This window comes from Rhipicephalus sanguineus, chromosome 2, assembly GCF_013339695.2.
Source record: "Rhipicephalus sanguineus isolate Rsan-2018 chromosome 2, BIME_Rsan_1.4, whole genome shotgun sequence".
In the NCBI taxonomy this organism is placed as follows: domain Eukaryota; kingdom Metazoa; phylum Arthropoda; class Arachnida; order Ixodida; family Ixodidae; genus Rhipicephalus; species Rhipicephalus sanguineus.
In genome coordinates this window covers 62,758,864-62,774,696 of record NC_051177.1, presented here as the reverse complement: position 1 = coordinate 62,774,696, position 15,833 = coordinate 62,758,864, and the positions used below count along the sequence as shown (strand labels likewise).

At 43.5% G+C, this 15,833-nt stretch overlaps 1 protein-coding gene across 1 annotated transcript in view; it reads right to left on the bottom strand.

The window, feature by feature from the left end:
• Positions 1 to 15,833, bottom strand: part of LOC119383102 (putative inorganic phosphate cotransporter) — a 42,189-nt gene that overhangs the window by 25,275 nt on the left and 1,081 nt on the right. The window contains exons 2-5 of the mRNA XM_037651097.2: positions 13,982 to 14,184; positions 11,978 to 12,211; positions 10,464 to 10,647; positions 3,822 to 3,952 (exon numbers count right to left, since the gene is read on the bottom strand). Coding sequence (XP_037507025.1) covers positions 3,822 to 3,952; positions 10,464 to 10,647; positions 11,978 to 12,211; positions 13,982 to 14,184 — 752 coding nt within the window. The remainder of the gene's footprint in view (positions 1 to 3,821; positions 3,953 to 10,463; positions 10,648 to 11,977; positions 12,212 to 13,981; positions 14,185 to 15,833) is intronic.

Below are 15,833 nucleotides of genomic sequence, written 5' to 3'. Positions count from 1 at the left end.
CAAAGCCAGAAGCATAGATTTCTTCCCATAACAATGTTAAACCAAATGAAGGAATTTTCTCAGCGAGAGTACCAGTGCCAAAGGCAAAACATGCACTGCAATGGGGTGTAGGGTGGCTTCTGCTTAATGACGGCATATGGCACCATTGCTCCGTTCACCAAGACAAAAAATCTACATTTTCCATCTGGCACTGCCACAGGTGGTGCAAACCTTTTCCTTTGTTCCAAACATAGGTCGGCAAAAAATGTGGAGCTCACTCAGACTCACTCATGAAATATATTTTGCCCTTAGAGCTCACTCGGACTCAGACTCGCGAAATTTTTCCTCAACCGGACTCACTCGGACTCAGACTCACTGAAAATTTTTTCACCCGGACTCACTCGGACTCAAACTCACGAAATTATTACTCACTCGGACTCGCTCAGACTCAGACTCACGACTTTGTCTGAGTCTGAGTGAGTCTGAGTGAGTCGACTCATGAGTCTGTTAGCGTATAATTGGTTTTATCGACTATGATGTCAATGCTTTTTCACTCCAATATCGCATAATTGGTGCTCTACTTGGCTCCTTTTGATGTCGTACCTTCAAATATGAGTTATCCGTGGTTGCAATACAGTAAGGAAATTTTTATTTAAAGTGATTACTCAGACGAAATATTCTTATCAAGAACTTCCTGTGAAAGAGTTTTCGGGGGCAGGTCATGGCACCCCCCACCTCTGTAACTCACGCCTCTGATCAATAAATATTGAGCTGGCGTATGAACTCTAGGGCTTTGAAGTATGCGTGAGTCAACGGGACTATAAACGTGAGCTGACGTAAGGCTGATAATATTGCTGAAGAGGTGCAGATAGAACGAGTGGTCGGCAGAAAGGTGTGGAGCTCACTCACACTCACTCATGAAATATATTTTGCCCTTGGAGCTCACTCGGACTCAGACTCACGAAAATTTTCCTCAACCGGACTCACTCGGACTCAGACTCACTGAAAATTTTCTCAGCCGGACTCACTCGGACTCAAACTCACGAAATTATTACTCACCCGGACTCACTCAGACTCACAGCTCGATCTGAGTCTGAGTGAGTCTGAGTGAGTCGACTCATGAGTGAGTTTCCCGACCTATGGTTCCAAATAAAACAAGCAAGCACCGTTTCTAAATGTTTGAACAAAACACAGTGTGAAATGTGATCTCTGAGCAAATTAAGTGCTCAAGGAAGCTAGCTGCCATCCAGATTCCCTTAGGGCGCAATCACACCAGCGACTAAGAGAGGTCGCATGACCAAGCTGGTCGCAAATGATTGCTCTGGTCAAAAAGTGACCGTTTTGGTAGAGTCGTTCACTGATTCATTCTCCAGCTCTGCAACAGAAATTGCAAAGCTGTTGAACCAATCAGTGGCACAGAAGCAAGATGTTGAAATATATGTGGCAATACGCTGAAGGTTATTTTGCGTGCGCTCTAAGCAAAAAAAGTAGAGCTGTGTGAATAACAAAATTTTGGGTGCGAAGCGAATTTGAATATTGAAGTGTGAGTGCGAATCGAATCGAATATTTTTCAAATATTTCCCGAATATTTCTCGAATATTTTTCGAATAATTCGAAGCGAAATTGCAGAAAGAAATGTTGGAGAGGATTCCTAAGCATATTCTTATTAAATAGCAACATGAAAGTGTTTATTTTCACTAGGTTGAAGGACAATGTAGAGGCCGAATTGTATTTATGTACATGATTTGGTGCAACCAAAGTGTTGCCGACAACACTTTGCATGTGGTAGGCAAGGATGCCATTTCCTAAGCCTCTCCTCCTCTTTCAACTTCTGTGGAAGCCCAACTGATGTGGCGGACAAGGGTGTGTTCCCTTCAAGTCTGGAGTTCCAAATCTGCCTTGTAGACATCAATATAACATCTGAAATTTTGGGTGCTAAAAAGCTCCGGCATCCAATTTTTTGGACTTCCTGCCCAAATTTCAGGTCCCAAAGAGCATTAATTGAGCCCCCAACTCTGCCACATCTTTCATCTCCATGTTGGAACCAGCGTTTTCCTGAGTTAATACACTTGCGACCGTAGCGGAGCTTGAAAGGCAGCTTTGCTGCAATGCAGGGGTGTGATGAGGTGAAGCATACTGAAAATCTAGGGACCACTTTTAATCGGACGTTGACTGTATTTGTCTTTGGGAAGTTCTAATAGTAAAATTCCAGTGCGAATCGAATCGAATAACAAACACTATTCGAAAAATATTCGAAATATCGAATATTCGCACACCCCTACAAAAAAGGGTTTTTACCCTTTTTGGCGAGTCCTGACTTGTCACACCTATAATCCTCTTTAAAGATGCACATTAACTCTCATTGGAGACCATTACTCTCTTTGGAGTGTTGTGGGAGGCACAGCCCTCTAAAAGAGAATTAGCGCGTATCTTTAACGCAGTGGCGGATCCAGGGGGGGGGCGATTGGGCGATCGCCCCCCCCAAAGCTATAAGCCAACCCAACCCCCCCACCCCCCGCTTTTCACCTCACCAAAGGCCATTTTTCAGAACGTAGAATTTTTTCAGGTGGTCGCTGTGTCCATCCCAATCCGAGACTAGGGAAGCACCCCTCACACAGCCCAGCGCTTTTGTTAAGAGCGAAACAGGCTTTCTAGAAAAGATTTCTTCTGCGTCCTGCATCTTTCAAATAGGCACCGACGAGCACAAGCCTCAACTATTTTGCTAAAGCAACTGCTGCCTTTATGGAAGCGAGCTAAAGTTTCCTCCCCACTCCCAGGGCCATCAGCTCTTCAGCAAAGCGAGGGGTCTTCAAATTCTCCCATCTTTTTCTCAGAGACAGGAGTCTGTTCTGTGTCATTCAAACTGGCATCTTTCGTCCCACCACGGCCGGGCTAGACTGCACGTGCGCGCTTGAGCGCGCACGTGCAGTCTAGCCCGGCCGTGGTCCCACAAAGCGTGCAGAACAAGTTACCTTTTAGTCAACCTTCAGCGGCTGGTCCAAAAAAAAAAAAAAAAGAAGGAAGGCAGGCAGTGGTGCTGTGAATTATATTCGCCGAAGTACCGAGCAAGCCTCCGAGAGCACGTGCGCGGGGTATAATCGAGCGCGACTCCGAAAGCTCCGTTTGACCGTCCTTAGGCTGCGGAGATAGAAAGGGCATTTTCTGGCAACACGACCGGCCAGAAAAAAAGGCAATGGGGAGGAGGGGGCGGGGTAACAAAGGGAGGCTTACTCTGAAACTACGTTCAAGGAATACTAGAGCTCGCCGTTGTGGGAATACTCATTTATCGAGCAGATGGCCTGCCCTTCCCTCTTTCACCCTCCTCTTACCAACAACACTGATACGTGTTCCCCAATGTTTAGCGGAAATATGCGAAACTTTAGATAATGAAATGGCACTGAGCAATGCAACTGAGAACAAAGATAATGAGCATTTGGTTACTAATGTGAAGTTTTAAAGTTGGGCAACGCCCCCCCCCCCCCCCCCCCCCCCCCCCCCCCCCAACAACCAACCGCCCCCCCCAAAGCAAGCGCCTGGATCCGCCCCTGCTTTAACGAGAGTTATATATGTGACAAGCCAGGACACACCAGAAAGAGCAACAAGTACTCTTTTTGTTTTCCTTAGTGTGACCATAGTCATGCTAGCAATGAAATGAACATAAACGGAAGCAACTGCAGGTGTTACAAAGGGCACATCATGGTTACCATCGTGAACATCGGTTGCCGTGAGCTACTCCTCAGTTGCCAATCATGAACCAGTCAGTTGCCAGTGTGAATACCGGTTTAGCAATACAGCAATCAGTTCCGTAATTGAATCGCAAATCAAACTTCTTATGAGCGTACCTCCCGAGTCTGCTCTTCACCTTGGTTGGTTTCAATGTAGATACGCTCTTCATCGCTGATGCGTGGGTGCTCCTGTGGGCTGTTGTACGCAAGAAGGGCCCAGAACACAAACCACACAACACCAACCAGGCCTGGAACATAAAAAATAACTGGATGTTCAGGACACAAGGCAAGATGACAACACTCGCTAAACGTGACAACACTGACACTTCCACAGTACTCCACGTGTTTTACGCGCACAGGTATGCCACTTGTCGTTGTAATACATGGATTGCATTTATGTTTTACACGTACATTTTTACAGTGAAATAATGATTTTAGGCCTTTCTACAGCAACGTTGAAACCACACTTTATATACCGTAGTCAACTTGTACCATGTGTACAGCACTCCCTGGCCACAATTGGCCCTTGCGCCAAAAAGCCCCATTAATCAATCAATTATTCCACATGTGGTTACCTGCAAATAATTTTCCCGGTTATATTCCATACTCTCTTTTAGAGCAAAACAGCTTTGCTTTTCTTTGATTTGAACACTGCAGACATGAAACAGGCAGAACAAAAATGAAATAAAGCCCCAATCTAATTTACAGTGGCCTCTCAAAGTAAGAGGTGAATCACTACTGCCTACTAGCCCAAACATTTCAAACAACTTTTGCTTCGTTCGGAATTTATCATTTTGTTTTAGATACTTATTATGTTTATGTTCCTGCTTTAAGACCCCTTGCCAAGAAACCTTTACCATATTTACTGAAGGCAAAGCACGGTAACCCTTGGTGCATAGCTGTACACAGTGGTCAAAAGCCAACAACAGCTCCTGTTTTAGGATTTTGCTTTTCTTTTTTTTTTTAAGTGCAGAGACTTTAGGGGCCCGGGCTGTCATATGCTGTTGCATGCTGTTATCGCTTGGCGTAACACAGGCGAAACCACGTATAGCATAGCCATATGTACCATACTGAGTGCACACGTGCGGCGAGGAGACGTCTTCTTCCTCTTATTCTTCGAGCACCTTGATGATATTAAGTGCGGAGCACTTTAGGGGCCCATGCTGTCGTATGCTGTCGTTGCTTGGCGTAACGCAGGCAAAAACCACGTATAAAAAAAGAGGAAGCAAGTCAGGAATAGAAAGAGAGAGAGAGAAAGGGAGAAAATAGGAAGAAAAATAGAAATAAAGAGAAATAAAAAAAAGAAAAGAAAAGACAGAAAAAAACTGTAAAGGAGAAAAAGAGAGAAAGAGAGGGGGAAAAGAAAGAGAAAACCGAAGAGAAACAAAAAAGGGTGCCCAGCTCTGCACTTCCTTCAGGCTTGGCACCACTAATGCAAAGTTGCCTTAATTTCTTGCTTATCAGGACTCCTGTTACTCAGTGATGCTACCGAGGACTTCTGATTTGAAGCAATTTTTGGAGCAGCAAAATTTCCGTTTTGGAGCACTTTGGAGCAGCAAAATTTTCATCTTGGAGCACTTTGGAGCAGATAACTTTGCATCTGGGAGCACTCTGGAGCAGCGAATTTTACATCCTGGAGTGCACTACAGAAGCATATTTCAATAACATTCAAGCACCGGAATATTACTATGGGGCTCTTATGAAGGCTAGAAATATTTCGATTCATTGCAAATCTCATGGAAAAAATCATCTCAGGAGAACTCCATACTTCACTCGCTAATGAAAAAATAAGGGCTCATGCAGTTGAGTGTTCTGAATTAACCTCTTCGGCGATTATTTTCGACACTAGCAAATAAACAGAATACCAGATTAATAAAATTGCACTTTATGAAATAACACTCTAAATACATCTATGTGGTTATCAGCAGCCATTGTAGACAAACGCCGTGATGAACAGCAGTGCCTCAATGCCAAAGAGCCACACTGTCCCTAATGCATTCCCCTAACAAAAATCCAAGGCGAAAGCCAGGTTCTTTTTCTTCTCGATCGACGGGTTGATCCTCCCCCTCCTTCTATGCAAGCTATCTGCACCTCACCTCGTTTTGCGCTAGCTCCATGATCGGCGCACCAATTACGGAAGCAGTGTAAAGCGACGATGTCGTGATGGCGTCATCACGTGACATCACGATATATGACGCCATGATGACGTCACAAGTTTTGACGATCTATGACGTGATGATGACGCCATCACACGGTTATTTTTTGCATCAATCGATTGACGCCGCCGACGGTCAATTTTCGTGTTTGATAAAGCATCTGATGCTTTCGCATTAATATTGCGTATTGAACGTTAGCAACCTGCCTTATATACCAAATTGTCCTCCACCATGTCACCTCCTTGCCATGCGCGAAACAGCTTCGCTTATCATACACTTCACAGAGTGAAATGGCTCCTCAACTGTTTTTAAATGTTTATTGTGATAACAATTATATGGACGCTCTCCGAGGATTTTTGCCGTCGCCATTGCCGTAATTTTCTGTATAAAGACTAAATTAATAACATCACCACGCGCATTCTAGCCGCGGGTAAAAGCTTGCGAGCGCTGGCGACGAACGCGGCTCAAGCGGAGATTAAGCTAGCCAGCCGTCTGTCTCTATCGCACGGACCAGCGCATGAGATAACATCTTCCCGCGTGCGGGCCTGCCGTCGATTGCTCATCAAACAGAGAGGAAACGCCCCGCCCGTCTTTCGTAAGGAGCATGAAAGGACGCCAGGGGAGCGGAGGGGGGGGGGGGGCAGGGGACCGCATCGTTCGAAGGGCGCAGTCGCTTGCGCGTGCGCCATATCGAGGCATCAGGAGAGGGCTCGTAAACTTGCTGTGCTCTCAACGCTTACTTCGTGTTTAGAGAACTCAGAGCAAGAGAACGCTTCGGTTCCTGGAGCGACCATATTCCCTTAAACCAGTGTTTTGTTGAGTAACGCGAGATCGAATCCAAAAGAGTTAGCTGCTAGCCTTACTTCGTTTAACAATACAATTTGTTGGTATCGCATTCATTGCTTCGCCCTTAAGCGAAACTGAGTTTTTTTACCCGTCAGCTATTGACCCCCGAAAGCGAGGGGCGGACGTGTAACATGGGGTAGCCGCTTCACTGTGGGCCGTCAGCGACGGGCCCGCTACTGACAGCTGCGTATTTGCGGTTGCTCCGACCAGGATATATGCTTTTATTAATGAGATGACATTTTTAAAAAGCAAGCAAAAAATTCGAATTGGAACCCTAGCACGTGAGCTCGAAAGGGCAGGGCCTTTTAGGGGGTATTTACCGCAGAGTGATTAAACTCGGACGTGCTGGTATAAGCAATTACGAAAAAGCTCTTCCGAATGAAGATCCATGGATAAAGTATATCTGAGGAAAAGTGTGAACGCGTTTCCACCGTTCGCGTGCTCTTCCATAAACGCGAAGCAAGGAAAATTCGATATTGTTCCATATATATACTGCTAGCGATCCCAGGTCCCAGATTTCATTCCGCGATCTCAGGAAACAGAAGTGACAGACATTTTAGCAGCACACATGTAGTTATTACTGAACATTGCTTTCCATACGTGCCGTGCGACGCTTGAAACGAGCTATCAGCAGCGTTTCTAGAACAGACGACGTCCGCCGATGAATCGCCGTCGCACTTTCTCGCTACCGAGAGGCCTAGACGTCACGAGCCTCTGCGGAGAGCGCGTTTTGCTGTCGAGCCGACCTGCAGAACAGACGCTGCGTCGGCACCATGCATGGCATCGTGGCTTATTCGGGACGCACGCGCGAGCGCTATTTATTCAGTGGAATAATTCTTGGTCCATGGTTGCGACTTTGGCGGCCCCAAGATCAAGCTGCACATGTTCTGATGCGGCGGCCGTGCGATTGCCGGTGATAGACGCCACGAAACCCGAGACTTTGGCGCAGTTTGGCGCAATTTTCGTCGATATTATCAAGATGGCGCAGTAAATACAATTTGGCGCACTTTGGCGCAGTTGGCGCAGGAGTGGAATCACTGGTTACTGTAAGAATGGCATTTTTTAGTACTATGGAACCAAATTTCGAGAACTTACCGTAGTTTACTTTTGAGTGTCCCTTTAAGGAGTGTTTATCTTGATGTGTGTGCCTAATGGTTACAAAAGTGAAGCGCTGAGCACTTAGGTGTAAGCTTTACAGATAAAGGCTGTCTATCAGCCTCTACCCCTTTTCCTAGGTTATTTGATTGTTTGGGACACTGAAAACATGCACAGTCACACCATTTGCGTTTTCTGGATTGTCAGATGATACTTTCGACAATCCAAAAAATAAAGATACAATGTGCCAGTTATAATGCAAACCATATCAGCTTAATGTAATACACTTCAGCACAGTGTGTCACACAAGCCACTAAAACAATGTATGCTTGCATGGAACAACGTGGACATGTGCCGACCGTAAAGTGCTGGGTGCGTAGTGTAGCGTGCATGCATATCGTGCGTATAAATGTGAGTAAATACACCAAACATTAATGCATGAGGCCTTCTAGACTGCTCTGTGCATCACACTGATTCTCATTCATTGCATTCTTGCTGCCATGCAAACGTAAGTGCCATACCACGTGCAACACTGAGGAGTTAGCTTTTCCGCACAACTAAGTTGTCTCAAAGTTGATCTTGCTATTTATTGAAACATGACAGCAAAGAAAAAATAGTGCATTCTGTTCAGAAAGTGGTTTAGAGGTGTTAGAAGTTTATGCAAAAAAAAATATTCTTGTGCTATATTTGTCGCAATATAGTACCTTACCATTATTTTCGTGCTACTAGTGTATAATGTATTGCGTGAACACTGCGAGCTAGCTGTTAGGGTCACGTGGGTTGGACATTAGCAACATCATAAATGGGGAAAAGTACGTATTAAGGGGTGGCAATAAGCTCTATTGTACTCTGAGATGCTCTTATCATTTTGTGTCGCTTTCACTGCACTATCAGTGTTATCATGTCTCTACTCCTACACAAAGTGCACTCACTTGGCTAGATTTTTCTTTCCTAACAATTGACACAACAGCTTCCAGAAACAAGAGTCCGCTGCATCAGATATTGGAGCTTGATCGTCGTGTTCAAAGCAACCTCCGGCATTGTGATGTAGTGATAACCCTGATAGTCGCCAGTTCGTGCAGAATGTCTGGTACTTATGATCACACACACGGCCAAATAAATTTATGCTTATAATTATCATTGCCACTAGGTTCTTAACTATCTGCATCGCAAATTCGTCTGATGCATTCCTCGGTCTTTCTTCCATTACATACATGATCATCTATAAAACTGTTGCCAGAACTTGACAATGACGATGCCCATACAAGCACAGGACATTCATACTGCCCAAATAGTGATAATTGCAGCACGATGCCCAGCCTAATACACATGCATGTCTGAGCATGATGATCACAGCAGGCATGATTTACTGCTGCTTAGTGTCAGCTGGCTATGGCAGATAAAAAAAAAGAAGCATTAGAAATTGGGCTTGCTAGGATGATTTGAAGTACAGCCCTAATTGTTTTCTCTGGCTATGTTTTATCACAGCTAGTCTTGAAGCCTGTGCTTTCTGTGCTGTGTACCTGCATTGAGTTTCTTCTCTTCAAGGATCTTCAAATGTTTCAATAAGTTTGTGCAAAAAACTCAATGCACAGTAAGTGTTTACTGTATTCTTTAAAATTGACCTTAAATTCTCTGAAGATGCCGCTCAGTAAGGACAGAAACTACTGAAGACACTGCACATGTAATGCTCTTTGCAGATCTATACTAAAAAGTTTCTAATAGCTGTGCTGAACTACGGGTGCCACTTCACAAAACGTTTCTTCGCTGAGACTTTTGTGTAGCACGAGCACTGTAGAGTAATACCATAGTTTACTATAAAAGGTGCTGCAGATGCAAGGGGCAGGAAAACTGTGCTGCACATATTGCAGTCAGCCTGAACTGCATCACTCAACTTGTGCCCATCCTGGCATCCAGGCTGATCCTACATGCTTTCAATACTCAAAGTTTCGAGAGTCCTGTTGCTACAGCTCATTCTTACTATTACTCTTGGACTGTAGTGTACCATGACAATGAAAACAAACCAAACCTATTAACACACTTAATTGACATTACTTTTTTAATTATGAGAAAAAGTAATCTAAACTTGCATCACTTTAGTTTTTAATTAGTCAGGTTGTCTATGCGTGCATGTTCTTGTGCATTGTGACCGAGGCATCTTTTCTTTTTTTTTAACTCAAGTAACTTCAACGCGGAACTGCCACCCATTTTCCTATTTTGCATTCTTTCTGGCTTCCAAAGTCTCCATTCAGGCTTATTGGTTTGCTGTTTGTAAATGTGTTAGCTTACACTCAATATTCCTCTTTAATTAGTATCCTTTTTGTACCCCTCGTTAATGTCTATATGACTTGCTCTGCATTTCTCAAGTGCAAGTACACACCAACCATCCCAACATGTTCTATGAAACTATTTCAATATGATCTTACAAACACCAAAGAGCCTGCAGACCTCTATACACGGGCCACTGCATTACCGATAACAGCAAATTTCTACAGCATGAAGAATTCAAAGAGCACCTCCACCAACCTCAAAGATTGTTGTGCTTTTCTTTTTTTTTGCTTTCAGTGCAGGCTATATCAGTGAAGAAATATTGAAACTTGAGAGCAATAAGATTGGAGCTTAAGCGAGGACAAGATGGAAGTAAAGCATAACATTCACCCACCAAAGACGTAGAAAGCAGCAGGCCAGCCTCCAAGGAATGCTGAGTCGCACAGCAACCCAGATATCGGCATGGCCACCACAGTGCCAATCTGACCACCCGAGTAGATGATCGTAGACAACAGGCTGCGTTCGTCCTTCGGCAACCACCGAGCTATCATGGCATGCATCGCGGGGAAGGTCACTCCCTGCAATGAGCAACATGCTGCTTCTGATCCTAGCTGGGGCATAAGGATTCGATTGATCAGTCAGTCAATCAACACTATATTGTAAAATGTTACATGAAGATCTGTACAAGACAATTTGGGCAAACAGAATCTTCAACAAACACATAGCCGCGAGAATTTTTTGAAACAGTGTCGTAATAGAGGAGTTACACACGTTTGATGATCCAAAAGAGGCCCTCGCTCGTTTCACTCTTTCCTTCGCTATGCTCTGTTCATCAGCTCATCTCCCCTCCTGGCCAAATATGTTCATTTAACGTTGAAGTGGGGCTTCGCGGTAGTGCGGATTTTCCCTGGATAGATGTATTCACGGTATAGCATCTCTGCACTGCAGTGAAACCACCTTTACAGAGGGTTACATGCGGACAAATATACACCTGTTCGTTCATTTCGAATACTTCGAAATTTCCAATAATTTAAGCTCAAATCAAAGCGAATTCGAATACTGTAGTATTTGTTGGAATATTCGAAGTGCTTGAATATTCGCACAAGCCTAAACACAATGCAGCAGTCTGATCCAGTGTACAGGCACCGCCAAATTAACGAATGTATGACCACACAGACTAACATGCACTTTTGACAGGACCAATATACCAGTATAGATTATCTATATTAATGGGGCCAAATTAGAGAGCTTTTGTTGTTAAGTGTCACTGAGTCGCTGATTGCTGCTGGTGACTCCGTGAATATATTTCACAGTGTCACACCGAGAGGTACGGGGATTAATACCCCGCACCTCCACCAAAATGTTACGTGAAGGCACACGGAGAGCAAGGCGTACTTACAATATATTTACACCACGCCTAAGTGTAACACAAAATGGCGGAGAGCATGCCTCGCACAACAACATCACGTTGTCTTCTTTGATGCCTTCCTTGCTTCAGCAGTGTGAAACATACTCTTGTAACAATATGAAGGCCAATGAGACCCATTTATTAGAAATTTTTTAAGCTCTCGAAGTTGCCCTGCAGCCTGGAAAATACCATCAAAACTATCTCATACCTTCCATTTTTGCTTGCATTAATGTTTGCTCTATTGAAGTGCTGACTGCTTGATGTGACCATAATAAAAACGTTTGTTTTGAGAGTTCTGCTTCAAAATAACATTAAGGATGAATCTCCCTTATGACTGAGGCATGGGTTAACTTGGCAGTCCATGGGATACTCAAAACTTTACGCAAGCACCACAACTCAAAAGAATAACTTTTTTTTCCTTTCATATTCTCTCGGTGTCCACATCCCTTTTACTCTTTTGAAAACTGCCCACCAAAGCTGGGAAAATCAGCAGAGCGTACCTCTCCAAGGCCCATCATGACTCGGATGGTGATGAAGGCATAGATGCTCCAAGAGGCTGCAGCTGGCGTAAGAAGCGTAAGCAGGGCAGTAACAAGTACACCAACACCGTAGAGCCATTTGGCGCCGACCCGCTCGGCCAGACGCCCTCCGGGAATCTGGGTGACGACGTAGCCGTAGAAGAAGGCGCCCAATATGATGCCTTGCTCATATTCATTCCATATAAACTTTCCATCCTGGAAAAGCGACAAAAAACAATTGGGTAATTGAGGAAAATTGAAAAGATGGTTCAATAATGATTGGTCTATGCTTGCTGCTCTACATGTGCAATTTTTTGTTAGGTAATTAACTAATTTGTTAATTATAATTATCTAATTAAATTGCTAAATATTGACTTTGGGCAAGAAATGCGGCTTGCAAAGTTTGAAAGCGTCTTCAGAAACCCCAATTGCATTATTTACGATAAAGAAAGTCTCTTCCAAGCTGCAAAGAAAGCCTGCAAAATACAAAAAGAACCACGTGACTAGCGCATTCGCGCGCCACGAGAATGCTGCCCTCAGTCGTGGTTCGAGCGAACGAAATCAGCTGCTGCGATTCGCCGGCTCAGTGTCAGCGGTAGGCCGATAAGTTAACGGTGGTTTCTTGGCCCGCGCGTCAGCCAGTTGGCACGCGTGACGGTGCAAGTTGTAGTGAGCGGCCTACCGCTCGGTGAGCAGCTATCGGCCAACCGCCGCATCAGACATGGCATGTCACGACTGAAGCTGATTTCGTTCGCTCAAACCACGGCTGAGGGCAGCATTCTCCCGGCGCGCGAGTGCGCTAGTCACGTGGTTCTTTTTGTATTTCGCGGGCTTTCTTTGCAGCTTGGAAAAAATGGCATATGTGAGACTTTCTTTATCGCAAATAATGCAACTGGGGTTCCTGAAGACACTCTCAAACTTTGTAAGCCGAATTTCTTGCCCAAAGTCAATATTTAGCAATTTAATTAGATAATCATAATTAACAAATTAGTTAATTGCCTAACAAAAAATTGTCTGTAGTGCACAAGGAGATTGTCAGTAATTTGCAACTGATTTCACTCGCCTGCCTCTAATATTGTATTTTTTAACCCTTGGCTAAAGGTAGCTGGGACACCTGGTGTATATATATATATATATATATATGTGTGTGTGTGTGTGTGTGTTTGTGTGTGTGTGTGTGTGTGGTGTGTGTGTGTGTGTGGGAAAAGGGTAACAAACCTTTTGGAAATTTGTAAACGTAATCCAAAAAGTTCCCTTTTGAACAAGGCAGGCCTGTAGCCAGGGGGGCCCCTAGACCCCCCCCCCCTCAAAAAAATTCCTGGCTACGGGCCTGCCTCAAGGTAATATTTGCAAGGATCAACAATTGTGTAAAATTATTACAGCAATTCATGCTGCAGTTCATGTGTAGAATGTGCCTTGGATCTTGTTGCAATATGTTATAACTTTGTATAATTGTAAAGGAGAGAGTATGTCGTTCACACAGACAATTGACATGTTCAATGAGAAGCGAACTGTGGAGAGCGAATGAGAAGGTGACGCGAACTAGACCTGATTACACTATCACATTCCACTCTTAAATGTGAAGTTTAAGCGCCTTAAGGTTTTCTTGCATGTTTTGTGTTTCTGAGAACCAGCGAATGTTTGCTGCCTTTTCTCTTTTTTCCTACATGATGGGCCTTGAATTGGCATTAGCACTGCAGCTTTGGTATAGTGCACCAAGTTTCTATATAGTGTACCAAATTAGTTGATGAGTATGAGCATCAAAGGAATCTAACCGGGATGTCACTATCCTGTCATTACAGCACCAGATAGCTATAAAACATGTTCAAGAAATGCGAATTCAAGTAAAGGTACAGCTTATTGTCACATGGACATATCCTATAAAAAGGGGGGGGGGTGAAGCAAGAAAAGTAGTAAGGCTAACCAGACAACATCCAGTCTGTTGCTCTATGCTGGGGGAAAGTGGTACATTCAGTGGCAACCTACCTGGACTTTCTCCGTGGTGCTATTTGCAAACTCTGCCTTGCATTCCTCTCCCGACGAAGGCGTACTGTTGGCAGCAATGGCTGTGTGGTTAACCATGGCAACCAGGGCAACACTCAAGTTCACCCTCAGTGCATACACATTGACAAAGCCCAAGAATCCCATAAGTGCCAGCACATGGCGGGTCTGCACGGCATCGTATATCCCTGAAATTGAGAAAACGGTGGATAATTGCCTTCATGCAGTACCAAGTCGGAGATTTTGAACAAAATAATGCATGGAACTTATTACCACCTCCAAATCAGCCGTACATATGTACGACTAAGTGCGTGTAGCTAATGCATTTATTCATACATGTACAGGATAGCACAAAGCATGCTTTCTGGCAATACATAAAATAAAATGGTATTTATTTTTATTCATTTTATTTATTACATACTACAGAACTTTAGGTTCAAGCAGGTGGGCAGCTTCAATATCACATGATTAATACAGAAAGTGGCATAAAAATTGTTTGAGACTGGCATGAGTAACAGACATAACAATACAAAAAGCGACATAGAAAACTGTTTTGCGATTGATGTGGATAACAGACATAATAAACAAAAGAAAACAAAGTATCAATAATAGAATATGCTTTGAGATTACTGTAGTAAGATGAATTACAACAAAATGAATACAAAACAACCCAATCATTTTCACTATTTAGGGAAAAATAGCACTACAATAACCGAGATGTGAAAAATGGAATGGTGCGACAATGCTACTTTGGTGTGGAATGAGAGGCTAAGAGGAAGGAGGATGCCTGAATGACTTCGTTCTAATCTGAGACCGTGCATGGAAGATATGAATACTTATAAACATCAGTTCTACAGAAATAAGGTGTCAAGCATGATGATGCCTCGTGGGTCTGGTTAACAAGGATTTTAGATACTGAGATGGGTCTAATACAAGTTTGTCATTAAGAAGTAGAGACAGTCAATTCTGATCTGTTTTCAACAAGTGCCAAGAAGGGGAATGTCATTGGCTTTCATTACATCGGATGGAGGGTCGGTTCGTGAGATTTTGTTGAAGATAAAGCGGACTGCTTTCCTCTGTTTTATTTCAAGACGCTTAATGTTAGGTTGAATATATACAGGTCCCATACTGCACTGCCTTTTCTGAGGAAGGATTTAATCAGGCGAACACATGCTGAAGACGACAAATGATAGTAAGAAAAGAGTACTAGCTAGACCTAGCTTACAAGTAGAAATGAGATTTGGACTTGTGTACAACATTTGGTGCATGCTGTATATAATGCTCCAAGCTAAAACAAACATATACATTGCGTAGTGAAAGTAGCCCTATGTTAAAGTTTAAAACTGTAATGAAAACCAGCAGATACTGAATAAGCCAAGTAAAGTATAGGGGACGTTAACTGTACTACTTTAAGTTTATTATAGTAATTGGTGTTATATAGATGTGAAGAAAGTAAAGTGTCGAATAGACAACTTGCCGCCGGCAGGGACTGAACCAGGGACCGAGCCGGCGGCAAGTTGTCTATTCGTCCAATTTACTTCCTTCACATCTATATCACAATTATCACAATTCAAACTTGAAGTAGTACAATTAACGTCCCCTATACTTTCCTTGGCTTATTCATTATCTACTGGTTTTCATAAGGTTGTGTCAGACAAAGAAACAAGCCCTCAAAAATTACCTCCTTTCATTTAGTTTAAGAACTGGCAACTTTAAATACATCCTGGTAGGGAATTAGAAAACACATGCTATACACATTTCAACATTGCTAGTTACAGTACAGATGTTCTTAATCTTCAAACAAGACACGTTAAGCCATGATAGTTTCAAGGCTATA